The sequence below is a fragment of the Bubalus kerabau genome, chromosome 11 (genome assembly GCF_029407905.1).
Source record: "Bubalus kerabau isolate K-KA32 ecotype Philippines breed swamp buffalo chromosome 11, PCC_UOA_SB_1v2, whole genome shotgun sequence".
Lineage (NCBI taxonomy): Eukaryota > Metazoa > Chordata > Mammalia > Artiodactyla > Bovidae > Bubalus > Bubalus kerabau.
The window spans coordinates 100,869,476-100,883,349 of NC_073634.1; the positions used below are offsets into that span (position 1 = coordinate 100,869,476).

General features: G+C 43.8%; 1 protein-coding gene and 1 non-coding gene across 3 annotated transcripts in view; one reads left to right on the forward strand and one right to left on the reverse strand.

Annotated features, from left to right (window-relative positions):
• Positions 1 to 13,874, forward strand: part of GARNL3 (GTPase activating Rap/RanGAP domain like 3) — a 162,098-nt gene that overhangs the window by 62,608 nt on the left and 85,616 nt on the right. For both annotated transcript variants that reach the window (XM_055541190.1, XM_055541191.1), the window contains exon 4: positions 10,257 to 10,331. In XM_055541190.1, the coding sequence (XP_055397165.1) occupies positions 10,257 to 10,331 (75 nt within the window). The remainder of the gene's footprint in view (positions 1 to 10,256; positions 10,332 to 13,874) is intronic.
• On the reverse strand, positions 3,140 to 3,246 carry LOC129623960 (U6 spliceosomal RNA). The gene has a single exon (XR_008700703.1). It is a non-coding gene; the product is annotated as a U6 spliceosomal RNA (small nuclear RNA).

Genomic DNA, 13,874 nt, shown 5'->3' on the forward strand with positions numbered 1-13,874 from the left:
GTGATGCTATCCAACCATCTCATCCTCTGTCGTCCCCTTCTCCCACCTTCAATCATTCCCAGCATCAGGGTCTTTTCCAATGAGTTGGTTCTTAGCATCAGGTGACCAAAGTATTGGAATTTCAGCTTCAGCATCAGTCCTTCCAATGAACATTCAGGACTGATTTCCTTTAGGATTGACTGGTTTGATCGCCTTGCAGTCCAAAGGACTCTCAAGAATCTTCTCCAACACTACAGTTCAAAAGCATCAATTCTTTGGCACTCACCTTTCTTTATAGTCCAACTCTCACATCCATACATGACTACTGGAAAAACCATAGCTTTGACTAGATGGACCTTTGTTGGTAAAGTAGTGTCTCTGCTTTTTAATATTCTGTCTAGGTTGATCATAGCTTTTCTTCCAAGGAGCAAGCATCTTTTAATTTCATGGCTGCAGTCACCATCTGCAGTGATTTTGGAGTTCCCAAAAATAAGTCTCTCACTGTTTTCATTGTTTCCCCATCTATTTACCATGAAGTGATGGACTGGATGTTATGATATTAGTTTTCTGAATGTTGAGTTTTAAGCCAACTTTTTCACTCTTCTCTTTCACTTTCATCAAGAAGTCCTTTAGTTCCTCACTTTCTGCCATAAGGGTGGTGTCATCTGCATATCTGAGGTTTTTGATATTTCTCCCGGCAATCTTGATTCCAGCTTGTGATTCATCCAGCCTGGCATTTTGCCTGATGTACTCTGCATATAAGTTAAATAAGCAGGGTGACAATATACAGCCTTGACATACTCCTTTCCTGATTTGGAGTCAGTCTGTTGTTCCATGTCCAGTTCTAATTGTTGCTTCTTGACCTGCATACAGATTTCTCAGGAGGTAGGTCAGGTGGTCCGGTATTCCCATCTCTTTCAGAATTTTCCACAGTTTGTTATGATCCACACAGTCACAGGCTTTGGCAAAGTCAATAAAGCTGTAAATGTTTTTCCAGAACTCTCTTTGCTTTTTCAGTGATCCGACCGATGTTGGCAATTTGATCTCTGGTTCCTCTGCCTTTTCTAAATCCAGCTTGAACATCTGGAAGTTCACAGTTCATGTACTGTTGAAGCCTGGCTTGGAGAATTTTGAGCATTACTTTCCTAGCATGTGAGATAAATTCAACTGTGTGGTAGTTTGAGCATTCTTTGGCATTGCCTTTCTTTGGGATTGGAATGAAAACTGACCTTTTCCAGTCCTGTGGCCACTGCTGAGTTTTCCAAATTTGCTGGCATATTGAGTGCAGCACTTTCACAGCATCACCTTTTAGGATTTGAAATAGCTCAACTGGAATTCCATCACCTCCACTAGCTTTGTTTGTAGTGATGCTTCCTAAGGCCCATTTAACTTCACATTCTAGGATGTCTGGCTCTAGGTGACTGGTCACACGATCATGGTCATCTGGGTACTGAAGATCATTTTTGTACAGTTCTTCTGTGTATTCCTGCCACCTCTTCTTAATATCTTCTGCTTCTGTTAGGTCCATACTATTTCTGTCCTTTATTGTGCTCATCTTTACATGAAATATCCCCTTGATATTTCTAATTTTCTTGAGGAGATCTCTAGTCTTTCCCATTCTGTTGTTTTCCTCTATTTCTTTGCACTGATTGCTGAGGAAGGCTTTTTATCTCTCCTTGGTATTCTTTAGAACTCTGCATTCAGACGGGTGTATCTTTCCTTTTCTTCTGCCTTTACCTTCTCTTCTTTTCTCAGATATTTGTAAGGCCTCGTGAGACAACCATCTTGCCTTTTTTCATTTCTTTTTCTTGGGGATGGAATTGATCACTGCCTCCTGTACAGTGTCATGAACCTCCATCCATAGTTCTTCAGGCACTCTGTCTATCAGATCTAGTCCCTTAAATCTATTTCTCACTTCCACTGTATAATCATAAGGGATTTGATTTAGGTCATACCTGAATGGTCTAGTGATTTTCCCTACTTTCTTCAATATAAGTCTGAATTTGGTAATAAGGAGTTCATGATATGAGCCACAGTCAGCTTCTGGTCTTGTTTTTGCTAACTATATAGAGCTTCTCCCCATCTTTGGCTACAAAGAATATAATCAATCTGATTTCTATACTGACCATCTGTTGATGTCCATGTGTAGAGTCGTCTCTTGTGTTGTTGGAAGAGGGTGTGTGCTATGACCAGTTTGTTCTCTTGGCAAAATTCTGTTAGCCTTTGACCTGCTTCATTTTGTACTCCGAGGCCAAATTTGCCAGTTACCAGGTATCTCTTGACTTCCTACTTTTGCTTTCCAGTCCCCTATAATGAAGAGAACATCTCTTTGGGGTGTTAGTTCTAGATCTTGTAGGTCTTCATAGAATTGTTCAACTTCAGCTTCTCCAGCATTACTGGTCAGGGCATAGACTTGGATTACTGTGATATTGAATGGTTTGCCTTGGAAACAAACAGAGATCATTCTGTCATTTTTGAGATTGCATCCAAGTACTGCATTTCGGACTCTTTTGTTGACTATGATGGCTACTCCATTTCTTCTAAGGGATTCTTGCCCACAGTAGCAGATATAATGGTCATCTGAGTTAAATTCACACATTGCAGTCCATTTTAGTTCACTGATTCCTAAAATGTTGATGTTCACTCTTGCCATCTCCTGTTTGACCGCTTCCAATTTGCTTTGATTCATAGACCTAACATTTTATGTATATATATATATATTTATGTATATATGTATATATATTTTTTCATATTATTTTCAATTTTAGATTATTATAAGATTTTGAATATAGTTTCCTGTGCTATACAGTAAATATTTGTTGTTTCTCTGTTTTATGTACAGTAGTGTGTATCTGGGAGAGGGCAATGGCACCCCACTCCAGTACTCTTGCCTGGAAAATCCCATGGACAGAGGAGCCTGGTAGGCTGCTGTCCATGGGGTCACTAGGAGTTGGAAGCGACTGGGCAATTTCACTTTCACTTTTCACTTTCGTGCATTGGAGAAGGAAATGGAAACCCACTCTAGTGTTCTTTCGTGGAGAAACCCAGGGACGGGGGAGCCTGGTGAGCTGCCGTCTATGGGGTCGCATAGAGTCTGGACACGACTGAAGCAACTTAGCAGCAGCAGTGTGTATCTGTTAATCACAAAGTCTGAATTTATAAAGATATGGAATGCCTCACAAATTTGCATGTCATCCTTACTCAGGGGCCATGCTAATCTTCTCTGTACTGTTCCAATTTTAGTATATGTGCTCCCAAAGTGAGCACTCTGCTTTTCAGGATCAGGCTTCCTGGCCTGATGTGTTTATTGATTCTACTGTCTTTCTAAATCTATAATTTCTGCTCTGATCTTTTATTGATTCCTTGCCCCTGTTTTCCCTGGGTGTATCTCATTGTTCTTTTTGTGTTCTAGAAGTTAATGCTTTAGTTTATTGTTTTTATTCTTTCTTGTTTAATAATGAAATCATTTAGAAATATGAATTTTCCTGTAAATACAACATCTCTCCCATTATCTGTTTTGGTAGGTACTGTTCTTATTGTTGATGTCTGGATAGTGTCCTATCTTAGTTTTCCTACTTGACCCAAGAGTTTTTTCAGATGTATGCTTTAAAATTCCCTTTCCATATCCTTTTGACACTGATTTCTCATTTAGTTGCACTGTACTAAAAAATCATCTGTACAGTTTCTATTGTCGAATTTATTCATGCTTGTTTTCTATCCAGTATTTGGTCAGTTTTTACAGCTTTAATAGATGCCCTTAAAAGGTATGTCTTTTCTGTTTGTACCTTGATAAATTCTGTATATGTCTACTAAATCATGCTTATTCATTTTATTGCTTGATTTCTCTGTAATTTCTTACTAGTTTTGCTTTGACCTATCAGATAAAAATATACTAAATCCCCTATTATAACTTTAGAAACTCCATCTATTTATAATAGTTTTGTCTTAGAATGAGTGTCTATAATTATTATATGTTGGGAGTGAGTAGATCTCTTTACCCATGTACCATTACTTTTAAAATTAGATACTTTTCTCCTAAGTTCTACCTTCTGATTTTATTATTCTCTCACCATTTTCCCCCCAACTTACCATGAATACTTATTACTTTGCCTTTCTTTTTCATAATTTATTGTCTTATTGTATTGTTCTATTTTGTTACTTCTCGCAGCGAATTGGGTTTCATTTGTATTCCCAACCCTTGAGTCTTTTCCTTTACCAGGGAGAGTAACCCGCTGATATTTATTGTAGTGTCTGTGCTGTTTCTCTAATGACCTCTAGGAGGAGTTCCGGTCTCCTTGTTATCCACGTCCTCATTTTGCCCCTCTACCTCATTCCATCCTTCAGGAGTTTGGATTTTTATTGGATTGATCCAATAAAAAACATCTTACTGGCCACTGAACTGGTCAGCAGAGCACTTGCAAAGGTCAGAGCATGCTTGAGAATGTCCTTTTTGGACCTTTCTCCCGAAGAATAACAAAGAACCAGATATATTCCTGTGTGAGGAGACTGGCCAGCTCCCTCCTCTCTGCTGGCCTCGGAGGGGCGAGACCTCAGGCTGCCTGCTCTCTGCTTTGTGTCTGAACTTCTCAGGCTGCTCTGCAGCAAATAAAGGCATTCTCTAGTTGTGGTCTAGCTCACTAGTAGGGGACCTTACCAGAGAGAGTTGGTCTAGGTAATGATTTAGTTAGTCTTGCGTTGTCTACCCAAAGACCATCTTAATAACACCTGGGTCCATTATTCCTTGCATTTTCCTCCCAGGTATGTTCTCTGTGCTTTTGCTAATCATTTTTCTCTGTTTATCTCAAACTGATATTCTAATTTACTTTTGGGGGGGCATTTTCTTCTCAGTATCTAATTTTGAATTCACTGTAGTCCCTGTGAGATGTGGTTTCCATTTCCAAATTCAGAAACTGTGCTTTACATCTGAAAGCTGATCACAGATCGTTTCATATTCATAGATCAAGTATCCTCCCAAATTATTACAATTAGCTATGGCCCCAAATTTCCTTTGCTTTTTGTAGTAAATATATTTTCTAGAACATGTGCTCATATACCTCAGATCAGTTTCCACATTTTAAATTATGGACTTGTCATAGGTTTAATTATTTTTTTCTTTGTTGTTCCTTGATGGTTTAGAATGTCAAAATGCAGTTAAAAACAAGCATATTTATCTGTCACATCCAGCCAAGCATTTTAAGTTGTCAGATGCCTCTGCCCCACATAGTCAGGCTTGGAATGAACCCTCTGTCTTCAGTGTGGGCTTGGAGGTCTCTCTGGTTTCACCATTGAGGTTTAACCATGGAGATGGAAAGAGCACATGGCAGGGAGCACCCCCTCTCTAAAGGGCTGGGATTCCTGCATGCCTCTGAGACTTTGACCCTCCTGCAAGTGGGGAGATGAAGTCAGATGGCCACCTTGAGGGAAATGTAGTCTAGCTGTGTGTCTGGCTACAATTCCGTTACTGTGGAAGATGGTGAGAATGGATTTTGGTGGCAGCCAGAACTCTGTACCACGTGGAGAGACTCGGGGGAGGCTCCTTGGTTGTGCAGTACTGGACATTTAGATGGGTTCTGGTAGATGTTGTGTCATTCCCAAGTCCAATCTCCTTCCAACAAATGGAAGAGCTTATAGATTTTTAAGTTTTAACTGGCCAGATCAGAGGCTTATGAGGAGTAATAGAAGGATAACTACTGAGGGAAACAGCTTCTCTGTCATATTAAAAGGATTTATTTTTTCCCTGCGGTGTTATTTTTTTCAACCTCTCATTCACAAGAGCACTGTCCCCTTTCATGTCAGCTGCTGGACCAGTCCCCATCCACACCAGCCTCCACGGCACCCTTGGCTTTTTTTAGCCAGCTACCTGAGCCCGCTGTGAGGTGGGGGGTGGGTGGCAGGGCAGGGGAGCTCTGGGGCTGCCATTCCATGTGGCAGCAAGAGTCACTTCCCCAGTGGGACTGGTAGGTCCCCTTCCCACCTGCTGCCTGAACACCTGCCCTCATGGCAGATAGGCCTTGGCAGTGTGAGCTCAGCAGCGTCAGTCTGACCTGCTGAGTTGGACTGTTGCTACTCAGGCTGCCTTTCCCTTGCACAGCCTTGTGATTTGGTCTGTCCTTCCCTTTGGTCTTTCTTTCATGACAGACTGGGTAGAATCTCTTTGAAACCATGTATGTGAGTAACGAACTTTCTTTGGTTTCCGGAACTGGAAGTGATCTTGCCACCAGTCTTCTATCCCTTTGGTCATTTCCATAGGATTTGGCATTCATCTATTGATGGGTTTCCTGTGTAATAAATATTTAGTATCAGTACTGTGTCAGGCAATGAGCATAGCTCTGGGGAAACAGCGGTGAGAAAATAGTCTTCCTGAGTTTCTCAGAGGGAGTGAGGAGAGACAGGCATGAATCTGGTAATGGCACAAAAGAACATCAACCAGGACCCTGAGCACCCCCTGAGCCTTGCTGGGGGCGTTTTCGCAGGCATTGAAGTCAGGGAAGGGGTCTGAGAAGTGGGGACTGTGGTGGAATTGAAGGATGAGGAGTTCACGAGGGGAAGGTGGGAGAGGAGGACCTTCTAAGTGAGGGGTTCCCGTGCGTGTTTGTCCTCTGGTGGGAAGGAAGGGGCTGCCAGGATGGAGCTGGGATCACAGGGCAATCAGATTTGTAGATGCCAAAATCCCTGCTCTTTGGTATGAAGTGTGGTTTGGAGAAAAGCGATGGTGGGGGGTATTCAGGCCAGTTAGGAGGTGGTTGCAGTCACCCAAGGGAGAGATGACAACAAGCTTATGGAGATGGTTGGTGGTAGGGAGAGTGACGGTGATAGCGTTAAACGTGTTAGATGGAGGCGGAAGTTCAGGGTCTTCAAGAATTTTGTGATGATTGTTCAGAGGGAGCTGAATTCTTTCTAACCATCAAATCATTCAATATTTCCTCCCTTTCTTCTTCTTGAACCTTTCAATCAAGATGAGCAATAAGCTTCTTGTTCTAATCTCAGCCAAGGAAAAGGTCATCATAGCCTGTGCCCGGCAGTGTCTGGAATATAGTCCACCACTCTTTACATTTGTTATGCGAATGAATGAGTGAATCAGTGAATGATGATCAGCCCTTCTCCCAAGTTTCTGAGTCCCTGATGAGACTCGCTGCTAGAGTGAGGAGTATGTCTACCAACCTCTAATGCAAGGATGTGTGCGTCACCCTCTCTCTTTATACACCAGTGGCAGACGTTAGTAATTGATTGCAGCTCTCTTCTCTTGCCAAGGCTTCCCTTGTGGCTCAGCTGGTAAAAAATCTGCCCACAATGCAGGAGACCTGGGTTCGAGAAGATCCCCTGGAGAAGGGAAAGGCTACCCACCCCAGTATTCTGGCCTGGAGAATTCCATGGATTGTATAGTCCATGGGGTCGCAAAGAGTCGGGCATGACTGAGCAACTTTCACTTTCTCTTGTCAAATCCAGATGTGACCTCAGAATGTGCAGAAAGCTGTTAAGCTCACTTACTGTTTATTACAGCAAAAGATTAAAATCAGCCAAGGAAACAAACACATGGGACAGAGCCTAGAGAGTCCAAATGCAGGTCTTCCAGCTGTCCTCTCCCATGGTGTCATGGTCAGCATCAACACCTCCTGGCAACCATGTGTGATTTACACGTGGAGTAGTGACAACTAGGGAAGCCCATCTCAGTCTTGGTATCCAGAGGTAGATCTGATACCAAGAGACCCAATGCCCCCACCATACTCTCCTGAGTGGCTCAGTAGTCACCAGGGAAACAGACACTCATGTAGGACATTCCCAGGGCTTAGAGATCACCTCCCAGGAGCCAAGAATAAAGGTCAGAACAAAGGTATTGCTCTCTTAAAAAAAAAAAAGTATTTATTTATCTAGCTATGTTGTATTTATTTATTATGTAGTATTTATTATGTAGTCTTTATTTATCTAGCTATATTTATTTATCTAGCTGCAGCACATGGGATCTTCATTGCAGCATGCAGAATCTTTCGTTGTGGCACACGGGCTTCTCTGTCTAGTTTTGGCCCTTGGATTCCTGGCTGCACAGATCTGTAGTTTGCAGCACCTGGGCTTAGTTGCCCCGTGGCACGTGGGATCTTAGTTCCCTAAGCAGGGATCAGACTCAAGTCTCCTGTATTGGAAGGTGGATTCTTAACCACTGGACCACCAGGGAAACCCCCAGACCTCTCTCTGGGTAAATTAAATTCTTTACTACAAAGCCTCTATTGCCTCAGTTTATCAACAGTGTAATGATCAGATGACATCAAAGCTAAACATATACATAAGTCTTCATGTTTGTTTTTAAAGTTATTTTGCAGGATATAGGTTAAGTATAAAAACTGTACCTTATTATGGACATTCCATGGAGGATGGTTAAGTAGGGTAGAGGTCAGGGGAGAACAAGCTTCTGGAATCTGACTACCTGTGTTCACACTGCCTGCCTACCACAGACTAAATGCAATCTTGCCTAGTTATTTTAACCTTCCTCTGCCTCAGCTTCCTCGCTCATAAATGAGAATAATGACAGAATCTACTTTGTATTGTTTTATGAGACTCATGTATGGATGTGAGAGTTGGACTGTGAAGAAGGCTGAGCGCCGAAGAATTGATGCTTTTGAACTGTGGTGTTGGAGAAGACTCTTGAGAGTCCCTTGGACTGCAAGGAGATCCAACCAGTCCATTCTGAAGGAGATCAGACCTGGGATTTCTTTGGAAGGAATGATGCTAAAGCTGAAACTCCAGTACTTTGGCCACCTCATGCAAAGAGTTGACTCAATGGAAAAGACTCTGATGCTGGGAGGGATTGGGGGCAGGAGGAGAAGGGGACGACAGAGGATGAGATGGCTGGATAGCATCACTGACTCAATGGAATCACTGACTTGATGGACGTGAGTCTCAGTGAACTCCAGGAGTTGGTGATGGACAGGGAGGCCTGGTGTGCTGCGATTCGTGGGGTCTAAAAGAGTCGGACATGACTGAGTGACTGATCTGATCTGATCTGATGAGACTCAAATATTAAGGCCAGAGGAATATATGGTACATAGTAGCTCTCAGTAAATATTATATTCTATTATTTTTGTATTTATCATGGGAAAAGTATATCAGTCATTTTCAAACAGGTTTCCTTGAAGATAAGTGAAATTTTTCCACATATTTTCACACCTTCATGTCTCTTAAACACAAGTTAGAACATGAGATAATCATTCTTAAGAAACCTTGTATCTTTTCACTGAGTGGGTCTTGCATTAGAGTGGTGAGAAGTGCCCCTCTGGGCAAGCATGTTCTAATGGGTCTGGGGTATGGAAATCGTTGGCAGATCTTTGCTGCAAATTTGTGGGCAGATTTTAAAAGTTGAAAAAAAGACATATCATTCTCTCAAGTTGCTACTGAGAAATTCAGACAATTTAGGAGAAATTAAGTTAAATCTTGAGTCAGTGATTTGAGGAATGATGCCCAAGGCCTGATTTCCTCTTAACTCCTGGGCTTCCCTGATGACTCAGTGGTAAAGAATCTGCCTGCAACGCAGGAGACACAGGAGATGCAGGTTCTAGTCTTGGTTGGAGAAAATCCCCTGGTGCAGGGCATGGCAACCCAATCCAGTATTCTTGCCTGGAGAAAATCCCCATGGACTGAGGAGTCTGGTGGGATACTGTCCATGGGGTCACAAAGAGTCGGACAGGACTGCAGTGACTGAACACAAGCATGTCTCTTTCTGGCTTCGAGCTCCTTGAATGAAGACTATTTGCAAGAATCACATTGCTGGAGCTAAAATACAGTCTGCCTGCCTTGGAAAGGGCTAATTGGCCTTTTGGAAACTGTTTGAAACTGAATGAAGCACAAGAGCTGTCTGTGATGTTAGTAGAGCCTTGAGTTTCTGCCAGCCATTAATTGTTTTTTAGGCTTTCCTGTGAAGGCAGATGAACTTGAGACTTGGCTTTCGGTTTTGCCATCTGTGAGCTGCACTTGTCCGCCTATGACGCTTATTAAGGTTGATTTTCAGGGAGCGTCCTTTCAATGCTTTTCCATGTTGGAATATGTTCAAATTTAGATTTGATGCTCTTACTGTCCACTCTCGTGGGCTAGGTGTTCCTCACTCTTCAGCTTCCTAAAGACTATGGGGCCACCTGTGTGAGAACATGACTGTCAGCTTCCAAGAGACTATCAGTTTCCAGGTTGGGCCCTCCAGCTCTTGCTGGATCTGACTTACTTCTAGGCAGATACAGACAGATGGAAGGGGCATTGCAAACAGCTTCCTAACTGAGTCGTCTTTTGTTCCCCAGCTTATTTCCAGTGATGCCGATGGAGCCATCCAAAGGGCCGGAAGGTTTCGAGTGGAAAATGGCTCTTCAGATGAGGTAAGGAGGCCTGCACATCACAGAGCACCTTATCATGGCTCCTGAGATATGGCTGTGAGCAGCCTGTGATCCTCATTTCCACAGAAGACCTGCCTGAGGGGAGCCCGGGAAGGGTCAGCAGGGCTCTTCAGAGCTTTGCTGGAAGGGAAAGTACCATTGTTCTTTATATGGAAGGTGCTATTAATAGGGTGAAGGTACCCTTTGAAAGATCTGTAATAAAGCCAGGGAGACACAGGAAGACGGTCTGCCAGAATGGGGCCAAAGACAAATTCACATAATCCTTTATGAACGGTCCCCGGAACCCCAGCTCTTCCCCTTTCCTGGACTGGTCAGCTTGGCACTGCCATGTGAGCAATGCCGAGGTCCAGGAGAGAGAGGCAGAATGACTGTGATTACGAAATGTCATCTTTATTCAGAGGACAGCAAGAAAGGAGACCGCCCCTGTCTGCCACTGCCTGGGGCCCTAGCCTTCTTCCTAGGCTCTGCTGATCATCTGTGCCATATGCCACAGGGCCTTGCCTCACTGGCCTTTCTCTGTTAAAACTTCCATTGCCGAACTCCCCTGGTGGTCCAGTAAAGAATCCATCTGCCAATGCTGGAGACCCGGGTTCCATCCCTGGCCTGGGAAGATCCCACATGCCTAGGAGCAACTAAGTCCATGTGCCACAACTACTTGAGACCACCCGTGCTCTGCAACAAGAGAAGCCACTTCAATGAGAAGCCTGTGCAGAGCCATGAAGATTGGCCCCTGCTTGCCGCAACTAGAGAAAGCCCACGTTCAGCGACAAAGACCCAGCATAGCCATAAATAAATAAATCTTCCACTGTCTGCTCCGTCCCTAAATGCCTACCCCCAGAACTGCAGAGTGCTAAGCCCCCCAGCTTTTTCTTCTTTGCTGCCTCTCTGAGAGGTAGCCCACTGCAGTGCTTCAGCAGCCCCAGCTTTGGCATCAGGCAGGCCTGGGTTCACATGCCAGCTCCCCCGTCTCCTAGTTGTGTGACCCTAGGCAAGTAACCAGCCTTTCTGAGCCCAGATTCTTCATCTGGGAGAAGGAAACAGTCTTGGGCTTGTTGAGAGGATTCGGCGAGCTGAGCTTGTAAAGCCATTAGCACTCTGCCCAGTATACAGTGAGAGTTCGGTGAGTGAGAGCTGTAATAGTAATCATGGTTGTTGTTGATCCCATAAATAGTGCTGGGTGGCCAGCCTTGCCCTCCTGACTGCCTCCTTAATCATGTTCTTGGTGATGGGCTATGAATTTAACTTGAAAGTCACAGCATTCATTAAGTTCTTGCTCATCTTCACCTTTGCCTTATCTTAGCAAAGCCCTTCACCCAGACGTGGTAACTTGCCTTTGCTGGGAGGCAGAAGGGGTAGTCCCCATTTGGGCTGAACCCTGGAGTAGCTGCCCACATACTTCTTGTCCAGAATGATGTCAGCTGACCTGCATAGAAGAAAGAACTCCCAGGGAAATTTGCTTCTGAAGCTTGGAAACAGCCATCAACTGGTGGTCCTGCTCGTGAGACAAGACAGTCCTATCCTCACAGAGTCAAGCCACCAAGGGTGTCCCAGGAGCTAAGTCGGGAGAAGAAGTATCAAGTGCTCTTTATCCAGTGCTCAGAAATCTACTGGCCACCACACCGAGTATCTACTTGGAGAACTTAAGTCCCAGAAACCCCAGAGGTTACTATACCACAGCACATCTTTCTGCTTCCAACATTTTATAGAACTTCAGCCCAGCCTGAAATGAACAAACTGCACTGGCTTGTCCCATCAGACATAAACACATCTTTGGCCCCTGCCAAGAGAGGAAATGGCAACCCACTCCAGTGTTCTTGCCTGGAGAATCCCAGGGACTGGGGAGCCTGGTGGGCTGCCATCTCTGGGGTCGCACAGAGTCAGACACGACTGAAGTGACTTAGCAGCAGCAGCAGCAGCAAGACCAGTGTCTAGAGGAAATCCATACCTCCCCAGAAAGACCTAAATGGAGCCTTCGTGTGGTCCTAAGATCGCCACATACTTTGGTTATCAAACACTCCTCACCTGGCCCTGTCTCTTGGCCATGCCTCACACCAGAGGACAAGGTCAGGGACTGCAACTCACCCATGGTGGATCATGGGCAGCAGTAGTTCTAGAGTCAGGCTGCTTGGGTTCAAATCCTGCCCCACAATTCACCAGTAGTATAGCCTTGGGTGATTCACTTAACATCCTTGAAACCATTTGGTGGAGTTACTGATTTAATAAATCCTTGTCATCTGTTGTGTTTAAAACACAGTCCCGTCTCGGATTGCTTCTGTGGGAAACACGATACCAAGTCTCAGCTATTGTCTTACGTTTTGTTTCCACCAAAGCCATGAGCGTGAGTGCTCTGTTGGAGCCCCTTGGCTGGTTTTATATGGCCACAGGCCAGCCTTCCCGTAATTTGCAGCTCCATCCTGTATCACCTGGGTAGTTTAAAAAGTCTCAAGCTGGTCTTCAGTTAAAAGCGCTGGACAGTGCTAGCACCCTACCTGATAAAATATCATGGAGGAACCTGAGACTCAGAGGGAAACAAACCTGCAGGCTCTGAGTTTGTTAAAGCTTAGTGCTTTAAAAGGCTCAGTACAGCTGTCTGAAGGTTTTCAAGCCGGTGAACAAAAAATACAAAGCAATTTCACTATTGAGTTATTTTCCTCTTATTATTACAATTTAAGAATTCTCGATACAGTATGGATACTAGACCTTTATCAGATATGATTTGCCAAAATTTCCTCTCATTCTGTAGGTTGTCTTTTCACTCTCTTGATTGTATCCTTTGAAACATAAAAGTGTCTTAATTTGATAACATCTGGTTCATCTATTTTTTGTATTGTTGCTTGTGCTTTTCGTGTTGTCTCTAAGAAACCATTGCCTATTCTAAGGTTTTTTGCGTCACTTTTTATAGTTTGCTCTTCCCTTCAGTTAATGTCAAATTTGTTTTTTATTTCTTTAAACTTAGTATAATGGTTTTATTATCTATGGCTGATAATTCCCATATGTGAGGTTTTTGGTGACCTTCTGTCTGTTAGATTTTTCTCCTGGCATACGCTCTTGGTGTACTATTTCTCTTTGTGCTTGGCTGCTGGAGAATCCCAGGGACGGGGGAGCCTGGTGGGCTGCCGTCTATGGGGTCGCACAGAGTTGGACACGACTGAAGCGATGCAGCAGCAGCAGCCTCATTGTGTGCTGTTTGTTGTTCTTGAAGATGACTTTTTAGGAATAATGGAAGGTGTAGGATGAGTTGCCCCTTGGTAGAGCGTGTGATACTGCAATTTAATAATAAGAAATATATCATTTGGTCCTTGAGCTTCTTCCTGGCACAGAGCTCCTGAAACCCTTGGGATTTTCTAGTGAGGGTGATCGTGATGTCTTTAGGAAAGCCCCTAAGTTTCCTAAGGATGGGGGCTGGTCACTAGAGCCAGCCACATGATTAGAGGGTTAGAACTTTCAGTTCAACCCCAACCTTCTGGGAGGGGAGAGGGGCTGGAGATTGAGCTGAATCACCCATGACTAATACTTTAATCAATT